The sequence below is a fragment of the Leptodactylus fuscus genome, unplaced genomic scaffold, assembly GCF_031893055.1.
Source record: "Leptodactylus fuscus isolate aLepFus1 unplaced genomic scaffold, aLepFus1.hap2 HAP2_SCAFFOLD_1113, whole genome shotgun sequence".
Taxonomy (NCBI): domain Eukaryota; kingdom Metazoa; phylum Chordata; class Amphibia; order Anura; family Leptodactylidae; genus Leptodactylus; species Leptodactylus fuscus.
In genome coordinates, this window is record NW_027439938.1 from 1 (window position 1) to 22,030 (window position 22,030).

The window sequence follows — 22,030 nt, forward strand, 5'->3', positions numbered from 1 at the left end:
TGTCCCGCCCTCAGTCGGGCGTCAACAGGGGCAAAATATGAAGGGGATTTTGGACAGACTTGTCCCAGGTCACCTGCTCTCCACAGGGGGCCCCACTAATCACGAGGAGGCGGTGCCTGATGGTTGCCGGGGCAGTGATTCTGGGACTGATGCTTTGGTAGCGGGGCCCCTGCGGGGAGCGTTATGGCCCCGCTGCTGTATGTGCCTCATTCTCTATTGTTGTTGCAGAGGTTCTGTGTGATCCAGCTGTTACCACCCGCCTGGCAGATACCAAGGTAAGTCTCCCTCTGCGCCCCCCCCTCCCCCCCACCTCAGCGTTCGGTCTGTGCCATCTCTGACCGCCGCTTCTTACAGGCAGCCACTGAGATCAAAGCCCTGGGAGACTTCTACAAGATGCTGCAACACGAGCCAGACCGCGCCTTCTACGGGTGAGTCCTCCCCACTGTCGCCCTGCCAGCCCCACAGGTTGGCTCAGGACAGCCGTTTCTGCTCCCCTCGGGGTTATCAGTCAGTTTTGCACCTGCAGATCCTTATCGTTGGCTCCGCTCCCGCTTGCCTGGCACTAGAGAGCGTATAGGCACCCACCCTGCCCTGCAGAGCCCACAGTAACTAAACACTACTACTACTCCCAGCTGGACTGACAGCAGTCACTACTCTCCCCATCCTCCCACTACTACTCCCAGCTGGACTGACAGCAGTCACTACTCTCCCCATCCTCCCACTACTACTCCCAGCTGGACTGACAGCAGTCACTACTCTCCCCATCCTCCCACTACTACTCCCACCTGGACTGACAGCAGTCACTACTCTCCCCATCCTCCCACTACTACTCCCACCTGGACTGACAGCAGTCACTACTCTCCCCATCCTCCCACTACTACTCCCAGCTGGACTGACAGCAGTCACTACTCTCCCCATCCTCCTACTACTACTCCCACCCGGACTGACAGCAGTCACTACTCTCCCCATCCTCCCACTGCTACTCCCACCCGGACTGACAGCAGTCACTACTCTCCCCATCCTCCCACTGCTACTCCCACCCGGACTGACAGCAGTCACTACTCTCCCCATCCTCCCACTGCTACTCCCACCCGGACTGACAGCAGTCACTACTCTCCCCATCCTCCCACTGCTACTCCCCACCCGGACTGACAGCAGTCACTACTCTCCCCATCCTCCCACTGCTACTCCCACCCGGACTGACAGCAGTCACTACTCTCCCCATCCTCCCACTGCTACTCCCACCCGGACTGACAGCAGTCACTACTCTCCCCATCCTCCCACTGCTACTCCCACCCGGACTGACAGCAGTCACTACTCTCCCCATCCTCCCACTGCTACTCCCACCCGGACTGACAGCAGTCACTACTCTCCCCATCCTCCCACTACTACTCCCACCCGGACTGACAGCAGTCACTACTCTCCCCATCCTCCCACTACTACTCCCACCCGGACTGACAGCAGTCACTACTCTCCCCATCCTCCCACTACTACTCCCACCCGGACTGACAGCAGTCACTACTCTCCCCATCCTCCCACTACTACTCCCACCCGGACTGACAGCAGTCACTACTCTCCCCATCCTCCCACTGCTACTCCCACCCGGACTGACAGCAGTCACTACTCTCCCCATCCTCCCACTGCTACTCCCACCCGGACTGACAGCAGTCACTACTCTCCCCATCCTCCCACTGCTACTCCCACCCGGACTGACAGCAGTCACTACTCTCCCCATCCTCCCACTGCTACTCCCACCCGGACTGACAGCAGTCACTACTCTCCCCATCCTCCCACTGCTACTCCCACCCGGACTGACAGCAGTCACTACTCTCCCCATCCTCCCACTGCTACTCCCACCCGGACTGACAGCAGTCACTACTCTCCCCATCCTCCCACTGCTACTCCCACCCGGACTGACAGCAGTCACTACTCTCCCCATCCTCCCACTGCTACTCCCACCCGGACTGACAGCAGTCACTACTCTCCCCATCCTCCCACTGCTACTCCCACCCGGACTGACAGCAGTCACTACTCTCCCCATCCTCCTACTACTACTCCCACCCGGACTGACAGCAGTCACTACTCTCCCCATCCTCCCACTGCTACTCCCACCCGGACTGACAGCAGTCACTACTCTCCCCATCCTCCCACTGCTACTCCCACCCGGACTGACAGCAGTCACTACTCTCCCCATCCTCCCACTGCTACTCCCACCCGGACTGACAGCAGTCACTACTCTCCCCATCCTCCCACTGCTACTCCCACCCGGACTGACAGCAGTCACTACTCTCCCCATCCTCCCACTGCTACTCCCACCCGGACTGACAGCAGTCACTACTCTCCCCATCCTCCCACTGCTACTCCCACCCGGACTGACAGCAGTCACTACTCTCCCCATCCTCCCACTACTACTCCCACCCGGACTGACAGCAGTCACTACTCTCCCCATCCTCCCACTGCTACTCCCACCCGGACTGACAGCAGTCACTACTCTCCCCATCCTCCCACTGCTACTCCCACCCGGACTGACAGCAGTCACTACTCTCCCCATCCTCCCACTGCTACTCCCACCCGGACTGACAGCAGTCACTACTCTCCCCATCCTCCCACTGCTACTCCCACCCGGACTGACAGCAGTCACTACTCTCCCCATCCTCCCACTACTACTCCCACCCGGACTGACAGCAGTCACTACTCTCCCCATCCTCCCACTACTACTCCCACCCGGACTGACAGCAGTCACTACTCTCCCCATCCTCCCACTGCTACTCCCACCCGGACTGACAGCAGTCACTACTCTCCCCATCCTCCCACTGCTACTCTCACCCGGACTGACAGCAGTCACTACTCTCCCCATCCTCCCACTGCTACTCCCACCCGGACTGACAGCAGTCACTACTCTCCCCATCCTCCCACTGCTACTCCCACCCGGACTGACAGCAGTCACTACTCTCCCCATCCTCCCACTGCTACTCCCACCCGGACTGACAGCAGTCACTACTCTCCCCATCCTCCCACTGCTACTCCCACCCGGACTGACAGCAGTCACTACTCTCCCCATCCTCCCACTGCTACTCCCACCCGGACTGACAGCAGTCACTACTCTCCCCATCCTCCCACTGCTACTCCCACCCGGACTGACAGCAGTCACTACTCTCCCCATCCTCCCACTGCTACTCCCACCCGGACTGACAGCAGTCACTACTCTCCCCATCCTCCCACTGCTACTCCCACCCGGACTGACAGCAGTCACTACTCTCCCCATCCTCCCACTGCTACTCCCACCCGGACTGACAGCAGTCACTACTCTCCCCATCCTCCCACTGCTACTCCCACCCGGACTGACAGCAGTCACTACTCTCCCCATCCTCCCACTACTACTCCCAGCCGGACTGACAGCAGTCACTACTCTCCCCATCCTCCCACTACTACTCCCACCCGGACTGACAGCAGTCACTACTCTCCCCATCCTCCCACTACTACTCCCACCCGGACTGACAGCAGTCACTACTCTCCCCATCCTCCCACTACTACTCCCAGCTGGACTGACAGCAGTCACTACTCTCCCCATCCTCCCACTACTACTCCCACCCGGACTGACAGCAGTCACTACTCTCCCCATCCTCCCACTACTACTCCCACCCGGACTGACAGCAGTCACTACTCTCCCCATCCTCCCACTACTACTCCCACCCGGACTGACAGCAGTCACTACTCTCCCCATCCTCCCACTACTACTCCCAGCTGGACTGACAGCAGTCACTACTCTCCCCATCCTCCTACTACTACTCCCACCCGGACTGACAGCAGTCACTACTCTCCCCATCCTCCCACTACTACTCCCACCCGGACTGACAGCAGTCACTACTCTCCCCATCCTCCCACTGCTACTCCCACCCGGACTGACAGCAGTCACTACTCTCCCCATCCTCCCACTGCTACTCCCACCCGGACTGACAGCAGTCACTACTCTCCCCATCCTCCCACTACTACTCCCACCCGGACTGACAGCAGTCACTACTCTCCCCATCCTCCCACTGCACTGATACCCCACTCATTCATTGTCTTTTCTAGGATTAAGCATGTAGAGCGGGCAAATGACGCCCTGGCCATCGACACCCTGCTGGTGACAGACGAACTCTTCAGGTAGCGCCATCACTCCCTCTGTAATACTCTCTCATCTCTTTCTCTCTGTCTCTCCTCTGTCCTCTCTCACACTTTCTAACTCATGAGCTCTCTCGTACTTTCTTCTTTTGTAGACATCAAGATGTGGCGACACGTACCCGTTACGTAAAGCTTGTAGACAGTGTAAAGGACAATGGAGGATCGGTGAGGTGAGAGCAGCAGGTCGGAGTTCAGAGGACAGGGCAGTTTTCAGACAGTTCAGTTTCGCCTTCTCATTGATTTTTCTCCATTTCCTCATCAGGATTTTCTCAAGTTTACACGTGTCTGGAGAACGTAAGTGCAGAAGTCATGGCTGACTATATATGTGGCTTACATCACTGAGTAGTGCTTGGGGATGGTCCGGGCTGGAGAGCGCAGAATGCTTGGGGCCGATCTAGGCTGGAGGGAGTGGAGTGCTTGGGGCCGGGCCGATGGGAGGGAGCGGAGTACTTGGGGCTGGTCCGGGCTGGAGGGAGCGGAGTGCTTGGGGCCGGTCTAGGCTGGAGGGAGCGGAGTGCTTGGGGCCGGTCTAGGCTGGAGGGAGCGGAGTGCTTGGGGCCGGTCTGGCTGGAGGGAGCGGAGTGCTTGGGGCTGGTCTGGCTGGAGGGAGCGGAGTACTTGGGGGGCCAGTCTAGGCTGGAGGGAGCGGAGTACTTGGGGGGCCGGTCTAGGCTGGAGGGAGCGGAGTACTTGGGGGGCCGGTCTAGGCTGGAGGGAGCGGAGTGCTTGGGGCCGGTCTAGGCTAGAGGGAGCGGAGTGGTTGGGGCCGGTCTGGGCTGGAGGGAGTGGAATGCTTGGGGCTGGTCCGGGCTGGAGGGAGTGGAGTGCTTGGGGCTGGAGGGAGCGGAGTGCTTGGGGCTGGTCTGGCTGGAGGGAGCGGAGTGCTTGGGGCCGGTCTAGGCTGGAGGGAGCGGAGTGCTTGGGGCTGGTCTGGCTGGAGGGAGCGGAGTGCTTGGGGCTGGTCTGGCTGGAGGGAGCGGAGTGCTTGGGGCTGGTCCGGGCTGGAGGGAGCGGAGTGCTTGGGGCTGGTCTGGCTGGAGGGAGTGGAGTGCTTGGGGCTGGTCCGGGCTGGAGGGAGTGGAGTGCTTGGGGCTGGAGGGAGCGGAGTGCTTGGGGCTGGTCTGGCTGGAGGGAGCGGAGTGCTTGGGGCTGGAGGGAGCGGAGTGCTTGGGGCCAGTCTGGCTGGAGGGAGTGGAGTGCTTGGGGGTGGAGGGAGCGGAGTGCTTGGGGCTGGAGGGAGCGGAGTGCTTGGGGCCGGTCTGGCTGGAGGGAGCGGAGTGCTTGGGGCTGGTCTGGCTGGAGGGAGTGGAGTGCTTGGGGCTGGAGGGAGCGGAGTGCTTGGGGCTGGTCCGGGCTGGAGGGAGCGGAGTGCTTGGGGCTGGAGGGAGCGGAGTGCTTGGGGCCAGTCTGGCTGGAGGGAGTGGAGTGCTTGGGGGTGGAGGGAGCGGAGTGCTTGGGGCTGGAGGGAGCGGAGTGCTTGGGGCCGGTCTGGCTGGAGGGAGCGGAGTGCTTGGGGCCGGTCTGGCTGGAGGGAGTGGAGTGCTTGGGGCTGGAGGGAGCGGAGTGCTTGGGGCTGGAGGGAGAGGAGTGCTTGGGGCCGGTCTGGCTGGAGGGAGCGGAGTGCTTGGGGCCGGTCTAGGCTGGAGGGAGCGGAGTGCTTGGGGCCAGTCTGGCTGGAGGGAGCGGAGTGCTTGGGGGTGGTCTGGCTGGAGGGAGTGGAGTGCTTGGGGGTGGAGGGAGCGGAGTGCTTGGGGCTGGAGGGAGCGGAGTGCTTGGGGCCGGTCTGGCTGGAGGGAGCGGAGTGCTTGGGGCTGGTCTAGCTGGAGGGAGCGGAGTGCTTGGGGCTGGAGGGAGCGGAGTGCTTAGGGCTGGAGGGAGCGGAGTGCTTGGGGCCGGTCTAGGCTGGAGGGAGCGGAGTGCTTGGGGCTGGAGGGAGCGGAGTGCTTGGGGCCGGTCTGGCTGGAGGGAGCGGAGTGCTTGGGGCTGGTCTAGCTGGAGGGAGCGGAGTGCTTGGGGCTGGAGGGAGCGGAGTGCTTGGGGCCGGTCTGGCTGGAGGGAGCGGAGTGCTTGGGGCCGGTCTAGGCTGGAGGGAGCGGAGTGCTTGGGGCCGGTCTAGGCTGGAGGGAGCGGAGTGCTTGGGGCCGGTCTAGGCTGGAGGGAGCGGAGTGCTTGGGGCCGGTCTAGGCTGGAGGGAGCGGAGTGCTTGGGGGGCCGGTCTAGGCTGGAGGGAGCGGAGTGCTTGGGGCCGGTCTAGGCTGCAGGGAGCGGAGTGCTTGGGGCCGGTCTAGGCTGCAGGGAGCGGAGTGCTTGGGGCCGGTCTAGGCTGCAGGGAGCGGAGTGCTTGGGGCCGGTCTGGCTGCAGGGAGCGGAGTGCTTGGGGCCGGTCTGGCTGCAGGGAGCGGAGTGCTTGGGGCCGGTCTAGGCTGGAGGGAGCGGAGTGCTTGGGGCCGGTCTGGCTGGAGGGAGCGGAGTGCTTGGGGCCGGTCTAGGCTGCAGGGAGCGGAGTGCTTGGGGCCGGTCTGGCTGGAGGGAGCGGAGTGCTTGGGGCCGGTCTGGCTGCAGGGAGCGGAGTGCTTGGGGCCGGTCTGGCTGCAGGGAGCGGAGTGCTTGGGGCCGGTCTAGGCTGCAGGGAGCGGAGTGCTTGGGGGCCGGTCTAGGCTGGAGGGAGCGGAGTGCTTGGGGCCGGTCTAGGCTGGAGGGAGCGGAGTGCTTGGGGCCGGTCTAGGCTGCAGGGAGCGGAGTGCTTGGGGCTGGAGGGAGCGGAGTGCTTGGGGCCGGTCTGGCTGGAGGGAGCGGAGTGCTTGGGGCTGGTCTAGGCTGCAGGGAGTGGAGTGCTTGGGGCCGGTCTAGGCTGGAGGGAGCGGAGTGCTTGGGGCCGGTCTAGGCTGGAGGGAGCGGAGTGCTTGGGGCTGGTCTGGCTGGAGGGAGCGGAGTGCTTGGGGCCGGTCTAGGCTGCAGGGAGCGGAGTGCTTGGGGCCGGTCTAGGCGGGAGGGAGCGGAGTGCTTGGGGCCGGTCTAGGCTGGAGGGAGCGGAGTGCTTGGGGCTGGTCTGGCTGCAGGGAGCGGAGTGCTTGGGGCTGGTCTAGGCTGGAGGGAGCGGAGTGCTTGGGGCTGGAGGGAGCGGAGTGCTTGGGGCTGGTCTAGGCTGGAGGGAGCGGAGTGCTTGGGGCTGGAGGGAGCGGAGTGCTTGGGGCTGGTCTGGCTGGAGGGAGCGGAGTGCTTAGGGCTGGAGGGAGCGGAGTGCTTGGGGCTGGTCTGGCTGGAGGGAGCGGAGTGCTTGGGGCCGGTCTAGGCTGGAGGGAGCGGAGTGCTTGGGGCCGGTCTGGCTGGAGGGAGCGGAGTGCTTGGGGCCGGTCTAGGCTGGAGGGAGCGGAGTGCTTGGGGCCGGTCTAGGCTGGAGGGAGCGGAGTGCTTGGGGCCGGTCTAGGCTGGAGGGAGCGGAGTGCTTGGGGCCGGTCTAGGCTGCAGGGAGCGGAGTGCTTGGGGCCGGTCTGGCTGGAGGGAGCGGAGTGCTTGGGGCCGGTCTAGGCTGGAGGGAGCGGAGTGCTTGGGGCCGGTCTGGCTGGAGGGAGCGGAGTGCTTGGGGCCGGTCTAGGCTGGAGGGAGCGGAGTGCTTGGGGCCGGTCTAGGCTGGAGGGAGCGGAGTGCTTGGGGCCGGTCTGGCTGGAGGGAGCGGAGTGCTTGAGGCTGGTCTAGGCTGGAGGGAGCGGAGTGCTTGGGGCTGGTCTAGGCTGCAGGGAGCGGAGTGCTTGGGGCTGGTCTAGGCTGCAGGGAGCGGAGTGCTTGGGGCTGGTCTAGGCTGGCTGTAGTGAGTGTCTTCTCATCAGATTTATTAGGCGGGGTTTTTCTCATCTTCAGAACTGAACCAGCTGACGGGAGTTGCAGCCATTTTGAGGTTTCCAGTGGCAGATCTCTCAGAAGATGAGTCGAGTTCAGGAGAAGACTAGCTTTAGCGCTCCCCGGACCTCCTGTGCCAGTGTCAGAGCATCTCACATGGAGAAGGACCTGCCACATTGACTGATGATTATTTATTAGACTGGTGGACTGTCATGGAGTAGGGGGGCGTGGCCTGCACTGAGGGGGCGGAGTCACACCATGATTACTATTCATGCTGATTGTGATGAAATAAAACCCTTCAGAGACTGCTGCCGTTCTGTGTATACAGGACTAGAGATGAGCGAGTAGCACGCACCCATAGCAATGAATGGAGCCGGCCGGTACGCAGACGGGGCCGGCGTCCTGCCACTTAACCCCCTGCGTGCTGGCTGCGTCCATTCATTCCTATGGAGCACAGTAATGACAATGGTATTAGTGGTCATCATAGTTTGGGGGGGGGGGCTGCTTTCAGAACCTGGTCCCTCCTCTTCTCATCCTAAATTCTGACCATCATCATACAGCTGCCTCCAAGTACCCGTCCCTTACTTCTTCCTCAGCCGCCCACATAGACGGACACCCACACCTGACCTTCACCATTTCTTCTAGACCCGCCTTCTTCCTTCTACATTACTTTGTCCTTTGCCTTCCTCACTGTTCACCGCGGATTCCTGTTACACTCGCCCTTTGTATCACAGACTGGGAGCAAACCGACCAACGGCACAACGGTGAACACCCAGACAAACGTATTAATGTGCCTCGTCCACATCACGTCCTCTCCATACATGACCTAATCTCCTGATACTCCTCACATGTAATCTCCACAACCTGTCCTCTCCATACATGACCTAATCTCCAGTCCTCTCCTCACATGTAATCTCCACAACCTGTCCCCTCCATACATGTCCTAATCTCCTGATACTCCTCACATGTAATCTCCACAACCTGTCCTCTCCATACATGACCTAATCTCCTGATACTCCTCACATGTAATCTCCACAACCTGTCCTCTCCATACATGACCTAATCTCCTGATACCCCCTCACATGTAATCTCCACAACCTGTCCTCTCCATACATGACCTAATCTCCTGATACTCCTCACATGTAATCTCCACAACCTGTCCTCTCTATACATGTCCTAATCTCCTGATACCCCCTCACATGTAATCTCCACAACCTGTCCTCTCCATACATGACCTAATCTCCTGATACCCCCTCACATGTAATCTCCACAACCTGTCCTCTCCATACATGACCTAATCTCCTGATACTCCTCACATGTAATCTCCACCACCTGTCCTCTCTATACATGTCCTAATCTCCTGTCCTCTCCTCACATGTAATCCCCACAACCTGTCCTCTCTATACATGTCCTAATCTCCTGTCCTCTCCTCACATGTAATCCCCACAACCTGTCCTCTCCATACATGACGTAATCTCCTGTCCTCTCCTCACATGTAATCTCCACAACCTGTTCTCTCCATACATGTCCTAATCTCCTGTCCTCTCCTCACATGTAATCTCCACAACCTGTCCTCTCCATACATGTCCTAATCTCCTGATACCCCCTCACATGTAATCTCCACAACCTGTCCTCTCCATACATGTCCTAATCTCCTGTACTCTCTTCACATGTAATCCCCACAACCTGTCCTCTCCATACATGTCCTAATCTCCTGTCCTCTCCGTACATGTCCTAATCTCCTGTCCTCTCCTCACATGTAATCCCCACAGCCTGTCCTCTCCATACTTGTCCTAATCTCCTGATACTCCTCACATGTAATCTCCACAACCTGTCCTCTCCATACATGTCCTAATCTCCTGTCCTCTCCTCACATGTAATCTCCACAACCTGTCCTCTCTATACATGACCTAATCTCCTGTCCTCTCCTCACATGTAATCTCCACATCCTGTCCTCTCCATACATGACCTAATCTCCTGTCCTCTCCTCACATGTAATCTCCACAACCTGTCCTCTCCATACATGACCTAATCTCCTGTCCTCTCCTCACATGTAATCTCCACAACCTGTTCTCTCCATACATGACCTAATCTCCTGATACCTCCTCACATGTAATCTCCACAACCTGTCCTCTCCATACATGACCTAATCTCCTGTCCTCTCCTCACATGTAATCTCCACAACCTGTCCTCTCCATACATGACCTAATCTCCTGTCCTCTCCTCACATGTAATCTCCACAACCTGTCCTCTCCATACATGACCTAATCTCCTGTCCTCTCCTCACATGTAGTCTCCACAACCTGTCCTCTCCATACATGACCTAATCTCCTGTCCTCTCCTCACATGTAATCTCCACAACCTGTTCTCTCCATACATGACCTAATCTCCTGTCCTCTCCTCACATGTAATCCCCACAGCCTGTCCTCTCCATACATGACCTAATCTCCTGATACCTCCTCACATGTAATCTCCACAACCTGTCCTCTCCATACATGACCTAATCTCCTGTCCTCTCCTCACATGTAATCTCCACAACCTGTCCTCTCCATACATGACCTAATCTCCTGTCCTCTCCTCACATGTAATCTCCACAACCTGTCCTCTCCATACATGTCCTAATCTCCTGTCCTCTCCTCACATGTAATCTCCACAACCTGTCCTCTCCATACATGACCTAATCTCCTGATACCCCTCACATGTAATCTCCACAACCTGTCCCCTCCATACATGACCTAATCTCCTGTCCTCTCCTCACATGTAATCTCCACAACCTGTTCTCTCCATACATGACCTAATCTCCTGTCCTCTCCTCACATGTAATCTCCCCAACCTGTCCCCTCCATACATGACCTAATCTCCTGTCCTCTCCTCACATGTAATCTCCACAACCTGTCCTCTCCATACATGACCTAATCTCCTGTCCTCTCCTCACATGTAATCCCCACAGCCTGTCCTCTCCATACATGACCTAATCTCCTGATACCTCCTCACATGTAATCTCCACAACCTGTCCTCTCCATACATGACCTAATCTCCTGTCCTCTCCTCACATGTAATCTCCACAACCTGTCCTCTCCATACATGACCTAATCTCCTGTCCTCTCCTCACATGTAATCTCCACAACCTGTCCTCTCCATACATGACCTAATCTCCTGTCCTCTCCTCACATGTAGTCTCCACAACCTGTCCTCTCCATACATGACCTAATCTCCTGTCCTCTCCTCACATGTAATCTCCACAACCTGTTCTCTCCATACATGACCTAATCTCCTGTCCTCTCCTCACATGTAATCCCCACAGCCTGTCCTCTCCATACATGACCTAATCTCCTGATACCTCCTCACATGTAATCTCCACAACCTGTCCTCTCCATACATGACCTAATCTCCTGTCCTCTCCTCACATGTAGTCTCCACAACCTGTCCTCTCCATACATGACCTAATCTCCTGATACTCCTCACATGTAATCTCCACAACCTGTCCCCTCCATACATGTCCTAATCTCCTGATACTCCTCACATGTAATCTCCACAACCTGTCCTCTCCATACATGTCCTAATCTCCTGATACTCCTCACATGTAATCTCCACAACCTGTCCTCTCCATACATGACCTAATCTCCTGATACCCCCTCACATGTAATCTCCACAACCTGTCCTCTCCATACATGACCTAATCTCCTGATACTCCTCACATGTAATCTCCACAACCTGTCCTCTCCATACATGACCTAATCTCCTGATACCTCCTCACATGTAATCTCCACAACCTGTCCTCTCCATACATGACCTAATCTCCTGATACTCCTCACATGTAATCTCCACCACCTGTCCTCTCTATACATGTCCTAATCTCCTGTCCTCTCCTCACATGTAATCCCCACAACCTGTCCTCTCTATACATGTCCTAATCTCCTGTCCTCTCCTCACATGTAATCCCCACAACCTGTCCTCTCCATACATGACGTAATCTCCTGTCCTCTCCTCACATGTAATCTCCACAACCTGTTCTCTCCATACATGTCCTAATCTCCTGTCCTCTCCTCACATGTAATCTCCACAACCTGTCCTCTCCATACATGTCCTAATCTCCTGATACCCCCTCACATGTAATCTCCACAACCTGTCCTCTCCATACATGTCCTAATCTCCTGTACTCTCTTCACATGTAATCCCCACAACCTGTCCTCTCCATACATGTCCTAATCTCCTGTCCTCTCCGTACATGTCCTAATCTCCTGTCCTCTCCTCAAATGTAATCTCCACAACCTGTCCTCTCCATTCATGACCTAATCTCCTGTCCTCTCCTCACATGTAATCTCCACAACCTGTCCTCTCCATTCATGACCTAATCTCCTGTCCTCTCCTCACATGTAATCTCCACAACCTGTCCTCTCCATACATGACCTAATCTCCTGATACCTCCTCACATGTAATCCCCACAGCCTGTCCTCTCCATACTTGTCCTAATCTCCTGATACTCCTCACATGTAATCTCCACAACCTGTCCTCTCCATACATGTCCTAATCTCCTGTCCTCTCCTCACATGTAATCTCCACAACCTGTCCTCTCTATACATGACCTAATCTCCTGTCCTCTCCTCACATGTAATCTCCACATCCTGTCCTCTCCATACATGACCTAATCTCCTGTCCTCTCCTCACATGTAATCTCCACAACCTGTCCTCTCCATTCATGACCTAATCTCCTGTCCTCTCCTCACATGTAATCTCCACAACCTGTCCTCTCCATACATGTCCTAATCTCCTGTCCTCTCCTCACATGTAATCTCCACAACCTGTCCTCTCCATACATGACCTAATCTCCTGATACCCCTCACATGTAATCTCCACAACCTGTCCCCTCCATACATGACCTAATCTCCTGTCCTCTCCTCACATGTAATCTCCACAACCTGTTCTCTCCATACATGACCTAATCTCCTGTCCTCTCCTCACATGTAATCTCCCCAACCTGTCCCCTCCATACATGACCTAATCTCCTGTCCTCTCCTCACATGTAATCTCCACAACCTGTCCTCTCCATACATGACCTAATCTCCTGTCCTCTCCTCACATGTAATCTCCACAACCTGTTCTCTCCATACATGACCTAATCTCCTGATACCTCCTCACATGTAATCTCCACAACCTGTCCTCTCCATACATGACCTAATCTCCTGTCCTCTCCTCACATGTAATCTCCACAACCTGTCCTCTCCATACATGACCTAATCTCCTGTCCTCTCCTCACATGTAATCTCCACAACCTGTCCTCTCCATACATGACCTAATCTCCTGTCCTCTCCTCACATGTAGTCTCCACAACCTGTCCTCTCCATACATGACCTAATCTCCTGTCCTCTCCTCACATGTAATCTCCACAACCTGTTCTCTCCATACATGACCTAATCTCCTGTCCTCTCCTCACATGTAATCCCCACAGCCTGTCCTCTCCATACATGACCTAATCTCCTGATACCTCCTCACATGTAATCTCCACAACCTGTCCTCTCCATACATGACCTAATCTCCTGTCCTCTCCTCACATGTAATCTCCACAACCTGTCCTCTCCATACATGACCTAATCTCCTGTCCTCTCCTCACATGTAATCTCCACAACCTGTCCTCTCCATACATGTCCTAATCTCCTGTCCTCTCCTCACATGTAATCTCCACAACCTGTCCTCTCCATACATGACCTAATCTCCTGTCCTCTCCTCACATGTAATCTCCACAACCTGTCCCCTCCATACATGACCTAATCTCCTGTCCTCTCCTCACATGTAATCTCCACAACCTGTTCTCTCCATACATGACCTAATCTCCTGTCCTCTCCTCACATGTAATCTCCCCAACCTGTCCCCTCCATACATGACCTAATCTCCTGTCCTCTCCTCACATGTAATCTCCACAACCTGTCCTCTCCATACATGACCTAATCTCCTGTCCTCTCCTCACATGTAATCCCCACAGCCTGTCCTCTCCATACATGACCTAATCTCCTGATACCTCCTCACATGTAATCTCCACAACCTGTCCTCTCCATACATGACCTAATCTCCTGTCCTCTCCTCACATGTAATCTCCACAACCTGTCCTCTCCATACATGACCTAATCTCCTGTCCTCTCCTCACATGTAATCTCCACAACCTGTCCTCTCCATACATGACCTAATCTCCTGTCCTCTCCTCACATGTAATCTCCACAACCTGTTCTCTCCATACATGACCTAATCTCCTGTCCTCTCCTCACATGTAATCCCCACAGCCTGTCCTCTCCATACATGACCTAATCTCCTGATACCTCCTCACATGTAATCTCCACAACCTGTCCTCTCCATACATGACCTAATCTCCTGTCCTCTCCTCACATGTAGTCTCCACAACCTGTCCTCTCCATACATGACCTAATCTCCTGTCCTCTCCTCACATGTAGTCTCCACAACCTGTCCTCTCCATACATGACCTAATCTCCTGTCCTCTCCTCACATGTAATCTCCACATCCTGTCCCCTCTATACATGACATAATCTCCTGTCCTCTCCTCACATGTAATCCCCACAGCCTGTCCTCTCCATACATGACCTAATCTCCTGTCCTCTCCTCACATGTAATCCCCACAACCTGTCCTCTCCATACATGACCTAATCTCCTGTCCTCTCCTCACATGTAATCCCCACAGCCTGTCCTCTCCATACTTGTCCTAATCTCCTGATACTCCTCACATGTAATCCCCACAGCCTGTCCTCTCCATACATGACCTAATCTCCTGTCCTCTCCTCACATGTAATCCCCACAGCCTGTCCTCTCCATACATGACCTAATCTCCTGTCCTCTCCTCACATGTAATCTCCACAACCTGTCCTCTCCATACATGTCCTAATCTCCTGTCCTCTCCTCACATGTAATCTCCACAACCTGTCCTCTCCATACATGACCTAATCTCCTGTCCTCTCCTCACATGTAATCTCCACAACCTGTCCTCTCCATACATGTCCTAATCTCCTGTCCTCTCCTCACATGTAATCTCCACAACCTGTTCTCTCCATACATGACCTAATCTCCTGTCCTCTCCTCACATGTAATGTCCACAACCTGTCCTCTCCATACATGACCTAATCTCCTGATACCCCCTCACATGTAATCTCCACAACCTGTTCTCTCCATACATGACCTAATCTCCTGTCCTCTCCTCACATGTAATGTCCACAACCTGTCCTCTCCATACATGACCTAATCTCCTGATATCCCCTCACATATAATCTCCACAACTTCTGGCACGCTTTCCTCTTCTTTTGGCGACGCACTCCAGTCCTGGCTTCCCCAGTTTCATTGTCGTCCTCTTCCGGCGGTTCAAATCCAGCGCATGCGCACTGCCACTGAGAAAGATGGCACCGGAGGGAGTGCTACTGCGCACGCGCTAGATATGAACCAATCTGATTTCAACCGCCGGAAGAAGAGGACGATGAAGCCGGGGAAGAGCCAGGACTGGAGGGCGTCGCCGAAAGAAGAGGAAGGCGTGCCAGAAGATGAGATGAGACCGCGCATCACCGCCCAGCATGCACGATAGTATGATTTACATATATGTTTTTATAGTTTTATTTTAAAACCAGGGCGGGGGGTAAAATAACATTAGCGGTCCTGAATAGCCTCCTTTTGCTGATAGAGCTTCTTTAAGGAGATAGTTTTTATAGTTTACATTTTGTTTATTCTGTGGGATTCATTCCCCGTCTTGCGCAGTCGGCCTGTGGGCAGCGAGTCTCCCTCTCCTCCCCTTAGTTTTTTTGGGGTTGTCTTTATCACATAGGTTTTCCTGCACTTGTGTGGTCTATCTAAACTGGCAAGCTCTAGCTGTACAAGGGAGAAGTCACTAAGGGAGGGTCACTAAGATTTCAGGGTGAGGCGCCGCCGACCAACATATCTGCACAATGTGGTGAATGTGATGCAGAACGGGCTATGGCATGTGTGCAAAACAGGCCAAATGTGCCCCACCCAGGTCCTGCGCCCTCCCGGTTGGGTCTGTGATGTGCAGGTCCTGCGCCCTCCCGGTTGGGTCTGTGATGTGCAGGTCCTGCGCCCTCCCGGTTGGTTCTGTGATGTGCAGGTCCTGCGCCCTCCCGGTTGGGTCTGTGATGTGCAGGTCCTGCGCCCTCCCGGTTGGGTCTGTGATGTGCAGGTCCTGCCCTCTCCCGGTTGGGTCTGTGATGTGCAGGTCCTGCGCCCTCCCGGTTGGGTCTGTGATGTGCAGGTCCTGCGCCCTCCCGGTTGGGTCTGTGATGTGCAGGTCCTGCCCCCTCCCGGTTGGGTCTGTGATGTGCAGGTCCTGCGCCCTCCCGGTTGGGTCTGTGATGTGCAGGTCCTGCCCCCTCCCGGTTGGGTCTGTGATGTGCAGGTCCTGCGCCCTCCCGGTTGGGTCTGTGATGTGCAGGTCCTGCGCCCTCCCGGTTGGGTCTGTGATGTGCAGGTCCTGCGCCCTCCCGGTTGGGTCTGTGATGTGCAGGTCCTGCGCCCTCCCGGTTGGGTCTGTGATGTGCAGGTCCTGCGCCCTCCCGGTTGGGTCTGTGATGTGCAGGTCCTGCGCCCTCCCGGTTGGGTCTGTGATGTGCAGGTCCTGCGCCCTCCCGGTTGGGTCTGTGATGTGCAGGTCCTGCGCCCTCCCGGTTGGGTCTGTGATGTGCAGGTCCTGCGCCCTCCCGGTTGGGTCTGTGATGTGCAGGTCCTGCCCTCTCCCGGTTGGGTCTGTGATGTGCAGGTCCTGCCCTCTCCCGGTTGGGTCTGTGATGTGCAGGTCCTGCCCTCTCCCGGTTGGGTCTGTGATGTGCAGGTCCTGCGCCCTCCCGGTTGGGTCTGTGATGTGCAGGTCCTGCGCCCTCCCGGTTGGGTCTGTGATGTGCAGGTCCTGCGCCCTCACGGTTGGGTCTGTGATGTGCAGGTCCTGCGCCCTCCCGGTTGGGTCTGTGATGTGCAGGTCCTGCGCCCTCCCGGTTGGGTCTGTGATGTGCAGGTCCTGCGCCCTCACGGTTGGGTCTGTGATGTGCAGGTCCTGCGCCCTCCCGGTTGGGTCTGGTTTTTAGGCGCAGACTTGATGTGAGTTTCACAGACAGACATTTCTATTTGCTGTAAATAATCTTTGTGCCCCGAGTGCAGAGTCGCCAATATCTCCATGGTGGAGGGGATGAGGAGCACCATCTGATGGACATAACTGGCGCACAGCAGCACAGAGGAGCTGGAGGACAGAGCCTGAATCCGGGACTAGCCGTGTCTGTTATATAATGGGCTGGGGACGCCCCGAGGTCTGCCCTGGTAAGGAGAATCAGGAATGGGGGACGCTCTGGGCCCACCAATATATCCGACCGTCTGCACCTCGGAGGTCGCATCACACACAACGGTCAGATCTCTAGACATCTCTACACTACCAAGAGACACCCACTGAAGTAGTCCTAGAGATCACACATGAGACAGATGCTGACTCTGAGACACCCGCCTGCAGATAGAGATGAGACATCACTTCCTACAGGTGGAGCGGACAGGTACAGGCACGAGACGCCTGCAGCAGCTGCTCATGTTATAAGAGTTCCTGCAACCAGAGCAACTGACTCACAAAGAAACAAGCGCTCTAAACTCTGGGCTCTCTCACTGGCCGTCTAAACTCTGGGCTCTCTCACTGGCGGTCTCTTCTTCAGAGGTTTCTCCCTACACTGCAGGTTAGTCTCTTTCCGGAGCCTGCTAGTCTGTGTTTGGCAGTCTAATCTCTCTATGGGATGTCTCTCACAGGAGGCTGACAGTCTCTTGGATCCTCAGTTATTCTTCACCTTAGAAGATGCTGCTGCTCCTCCTGGGATTTGTGGTTCCTCTTCGGTCGGAGTCTCCTATGCCAGGTGTGTGATACAGGGTGTCAGTCATGAATGGGTTAAACACGTATACATGTATGTGTTATATTGCTCTGCGCTCACATCTCATTGCTGCCTCAGGGGTCTCGGCGTGCTGGGGCGGCTTCTCCTGCCCTGGACCCCTTTGAAGTGGGATTTGCACGGGGATGTTTCGGGTTGTTCTAGGTCGGGCTACAACCTTTGAAGCTAAAAAGTGTTGCAGGAGCTGCAGAGCCCAAGAGCTGACACTCTGCTCGCTGCAAATGGGACCTCCTCTATATACAGTATATATACACAGGGACCTCCGCTATATACAGTATATACACAGGGACCTCCTCTATATACAGTGTTGGCCACAAGTATCGCCCCCTGCAGTCCTGTCAGATAATCCTCGGTGTCCCCAGATAATGATTACACAGCACAGACTCTTATATAGTATATAAGTGACACAGGGTATATACAGTATAAGTATCGCCCCTGCAGTCCTGTCAGATAATCCTCGCTGTCCCCAGATAATGATTACACAGCACAAACTCTTATATAGTATATAAGTGACACAGGGTATATACAGTATAAGTATCGCCCCCTGCAGTCCTGTCAGATAATCCTCGCTGTCCCCAGATAATGATTACACAGCACAGACTCTTATATAGTATATAAGTGACACAGGGTATATACAGTATAAATATCGCCCCCTGCAGTCCTGTCAGATAATCCTCGCTGTCCCCCAGATAATGATTACACAGCACAGACTCTTATATAGTATATAAGTGACACAGGGTATATACAGTATAAGTATCGCCCCCTGCAGTCCTGTCAGATAATCCTCGCTGTCCCCCAGATAATGATTACACAGCACAGACTCTTATATAGTATATAAGTGACACAGGGTATATACAGTATAAGTATCGCCCCCTGCAGTCCTGTCAGATAATCCTCGCTGTCCCCCAGATAATGATTACACAGCACAGACTCTTATATAGTATATAAGTGACACAGGGTATATACAGTATAAGTATCGCCCCCTGCAGTCCTGTCAGATAATCCTCGCTGTCCCCAGATAATGATTACACAGCACAGACTCTTATATAGTATATAAGTGACACAGGGTATATACAGTATAAATATCGCCCCCTGCAGTCCTGTCAGATAATCCCCGGTGTCCCCCAGATAATGATTACACAGCACAGACTCTTATATAGTATATAAGTGACACAGGGTATATACAGTATAAGTATCGCCCCCCGCAGTCCTGTCAGATAATCCTCGCTGTCCCCCAGATAATGATTACACAGCACAGACTCTTATATAGTATATAAGTGACACAGGGTATATACAGTATAAGTATCGCCCCCTGCAGTCCTGTCAGATAATCCTCGGTGTCCCCCAGATAATGATTACACAGCACAAACTCTTATATAGTATATAAGTGACACAGGGTATATACAGTATAAGTATCGCCCCCTGCAGTCCTGTCAGATAATCCTCGGTGTCCCCCAGATAATGATTACACAGCACAGACTCTGTATATAGTATATAAGTGACACAGGGTATATACAGTATAAGTATCGCCCCCTGCAGTCCTGTCAGATAATCCTCGGTGTCCCCCAGATAATGATTACACAGCACAGACTCTTATCCTATTAATATTATAAATGTGAAAGTTTGTGAGTTTGGATGTTTGTGGGTTTCGATGTTTGGATGTTTGTTAGTCAATCACGCAAAACCCGCTCCACCGATTTGGCTGAAATTTTCCACAAACATAGTTAATACACTCCATTGCGCAATAGGCTACTTTTCGTCACAATAGCGCACATAAGTTTTTCCTAGGACCCGCACAAAACCCAAACTCACATCATTATCTCTGCAATCTCACACACTTTGGACCATAGCAAGCTGAAATTTTCCACAAACATAGTTACTACACTCGATTGCGCAATATGCTACTTTTCGTCACAATAGCGCACATACGTTTTTCCCAGGACCCCCACAAAACCCAAACTCACATCACTATCTCTGCAATCTCATACACTTTGGACCATAGCAAGCCACAAATTCATATTACCCTCTACAGCAGACGTCAGCATGCCAAGAGTGGCACTCCTGCCATATTTCACTGGCATGCCAGCAGCACAGGACCTGCAAGAGTTAAATGAAGTCTCTGCTAGAGCTGAGGCATAAGGACACTCCCCTTTGAGAGGGGTGCAGGAAAACCCAGGGGGTGGAGCTTAATCGCTCAGGTCTCTGCCTGCTATAGTGGTCTGCATCCTGCTAACATTCCCCGAGGAGGAGAGGAAGCTGCTAGCAAAGTGACACTGAAAAACACACAGGTACATAGGATTACTGTTCTCATTAATGTCAGGCATTTGGGGTTATTAGTTTAATGTTTTAACTCCATGTGCCTCACATTAATAAGAATAAACCCCATCATGTCCCTCATATTAACCCCTGTGTGCCTCATATAAAGGTTACTACTATGTGAGACATATGGAGGTAATAATAAAAGACCTCAATAATGAAGATACTTAATTATTACCTCCAAGTCTCTCACATATCAGTAACTCTTACACAAGGGTTAATTTGAGGGACATGATGGGGTTAATTGCTATTAATAAGAGGCACATGGAGTTACTACCAGGGGCGGATTCAGGGCCGGGCGAGCTTAGCGGGGCCCCGCTGCCCGGCCCTAACAAAATGGTCCCGGTCAGCCTCGGCATAGTCGGGCAAGTGCCGGGGCCCACAGAGCCTCTGGGGGCCCCCCCGGCACTTGCCCGTCAGGATTTCAGCTCATCGGCGTCCGTCCGCCGATGAGCTGAATACATACGCGATGCAGGAGCTGTGAGATCAGCTCCTGCTTTAAAGCTCCGGCCCGGCTTGCGTGTGTAGGCGCGATGACATCATCACATCACACACACGCAAGCCGGGCCGGAGCTAAGCAGGAGCTGAGGTCACAGCTCCTGCATCGCGTATGTGACTGGAGTGAGAGAGAGGAGCGTCGGGGGGAACGATGGAAGGTGAGTGATAGAAGGTGAGTGTGTTTGTTTTGTATTAAATATTAAGGTGAAACATAATGAAGGGGGGCAAATGAAGGGGAGGGGGGGGAACGGCATGACACTGGGAAGATGAAGGGGGTGGGGAGAGAACGGCATGAAACTGGGGACAGAGATGGAGGGGGCCAACAGAAACTGGGGGGCAAATGAAGGGGAGGGGGGAACAGCATGACACTGTGGCAAATTAAGGTGGGGGGGGAAAGAACGGCATGACACTGAGGCAGATGAAGGGGGGAGAATAGCATGACACTGGGGTGGATGGAGGGGGGAGAACAGCATGACACTGGGGCAGATGAAGGGGCGAGAACGGCATGACAATGGGGCAAATGAAGGGGGAGAGAACGGCATGACACTGGGGCAAATGAAGGGGGGGAGAACGGCATGACACTGGGGCAAATGAAGGGGGGGAGAACGGCATGACACTGAGGCAAATGAAGGGGGAGAGAACGGCATGACACTGGGGCAAATGAAGGGGGGGAGAACGGCATGACACTGAGGCAAATGAAGGGGGAGAGAACGGCATGACACTGGGGCAAATGAAGGGGGGGAGAACGGCATGACACTGAGGCAAATGAAGGGGGAGAGAACGGCATGACACTGGGGCAAATGAAGGGGGGAGAACGGCATGACACTGAGGCAGATGAAGGGGGGAGAACAGCATGACACTGGGGCAAATGAAGGGGGGGAGAACGGCATGACACTGGGGCAAATGAAGGGGGGGAGAACGGCATGACACTGAGGCAGATGAAGGGGGGAGAACAGCATGACACTGGGGTGGATGGAGGGGGGAGAACAGCATGACACTGGGGCAGATGAAGGGGCGAGAACGGCATGACACTGGGGCAAATGAAGGGGGAGAGAACGGCATGACACTGGGGCAAATGAAGGGGGGGAGAACGGCATGACACTGAGGCAAATGAAGGGGGAGAGAACGGCATGACACTGGGGCAAATGAAGGGGGGGGAGAACGGCATGACACTGGGGCAAATGAAGGGGGAGAGAACGGCATGACACTGGGGCAAATGAAGGGGGGGGAGAACGGCATGACACTGAGGCAGATGAAGGGGGGAGAATGGCATGATACTGGGGCAGATGAAGGGGGGG

The 22,030-nt window shown here is 54.9% G+C and overlaps 1 protein-coding gene and 1 long non-coding RNA gene across 10 annotated transcripts; one reads left to right on the forward strand and one right to left on the reverse strand.

Moving 5' to 3' along the window:
- The first annotated feature begins 83 nt into the window (after positions 1–83).
- Positions 84–8,259, forward strand: PELO (pelota mRNA surveillance and ribosome rescue factor). The gene is made up of 6 exons (XM_075261324.1): positions 84–275; positions 355–428; positions 4,075–4,146; positions 4,260–4,334; positions 4,427–4,458; positions 8,023–8,259. The coding sequence occupies exons 2-6, from the start codon at positions 394–396 to the stop codon at positions 8,109–8,111; spliced, it is 303 nt and encodes a 100-aa protein (XP_075117425.1). The 5' UTR covers positions 84–275; positions 355–393; the 3' UTR covers positions 8,112–8,259.
- Positions 8,260–8,937: 678 nt separating this feature from the next.
- Positions 8,938–15,157, reverse strand: LOC142186658 (uncharacterized). Of its 9 annotated transcripts, XR_012712225.1 has the most exons (9): positions 14,632–14,646; positions 12,392–12,455; positions 11,541–11,837; positions 11,291–11,365; positions 10,973–11,044; positions 10,659–10,736; positions 10,407–10,481; positions 10,089–10,160; positions 8,938–9,295 (listed from the first exon to the last, which is right to left on the reverse strand). It is a non-coding gene; the product is annotated as an uncharacterized LOC142186658 (long non-coding RNA). The 9 variants fall into 9 exon arrangements; XR_012712219.1 differs by lacking the exons at positions 8,938–9,295; positions 10,089–10,160 and adding an exon at positions 10,289–10,324 and having other exon boundaries at positions 10,443–10,481; XR_012712220.1 differs by lacking the exons at positions 8,938–9,295; positions 10,089–10,160; positions 10,407–10,481 and adding an exon at positions 12,069–12,132 and having other exon boundaries at positions 10,598–10,736; positions 11,541–11,779.
- Between the last annotated feature and the right edge of the window lie 6,873 nt (positions 15,158–22,030).

Excerpts from the sequence above, each read along its gene's own strand:
- PELO (XM_075261324.1), top strand. The coding sequence starts at position 394 with ATGCTGCAACACGAGCCAGACCGCGCCTTCTACGG. Across the intron at positions 4,335-4,426 it reads GACAATGGAGGATCGGTGAG|GATTTTCTCAAGTTTACACG; the intron begins GTGAGAGCAGCA and ends TTTCCTCATCAG. Across the intron at positions 4,459-8,022 it reads TTTACACGTGTCTGGAGAAC|AACTGAACCAGCTGACGGGA; the intron begins GTAAGTGCAGAA and ends TCTCATCTTCAG.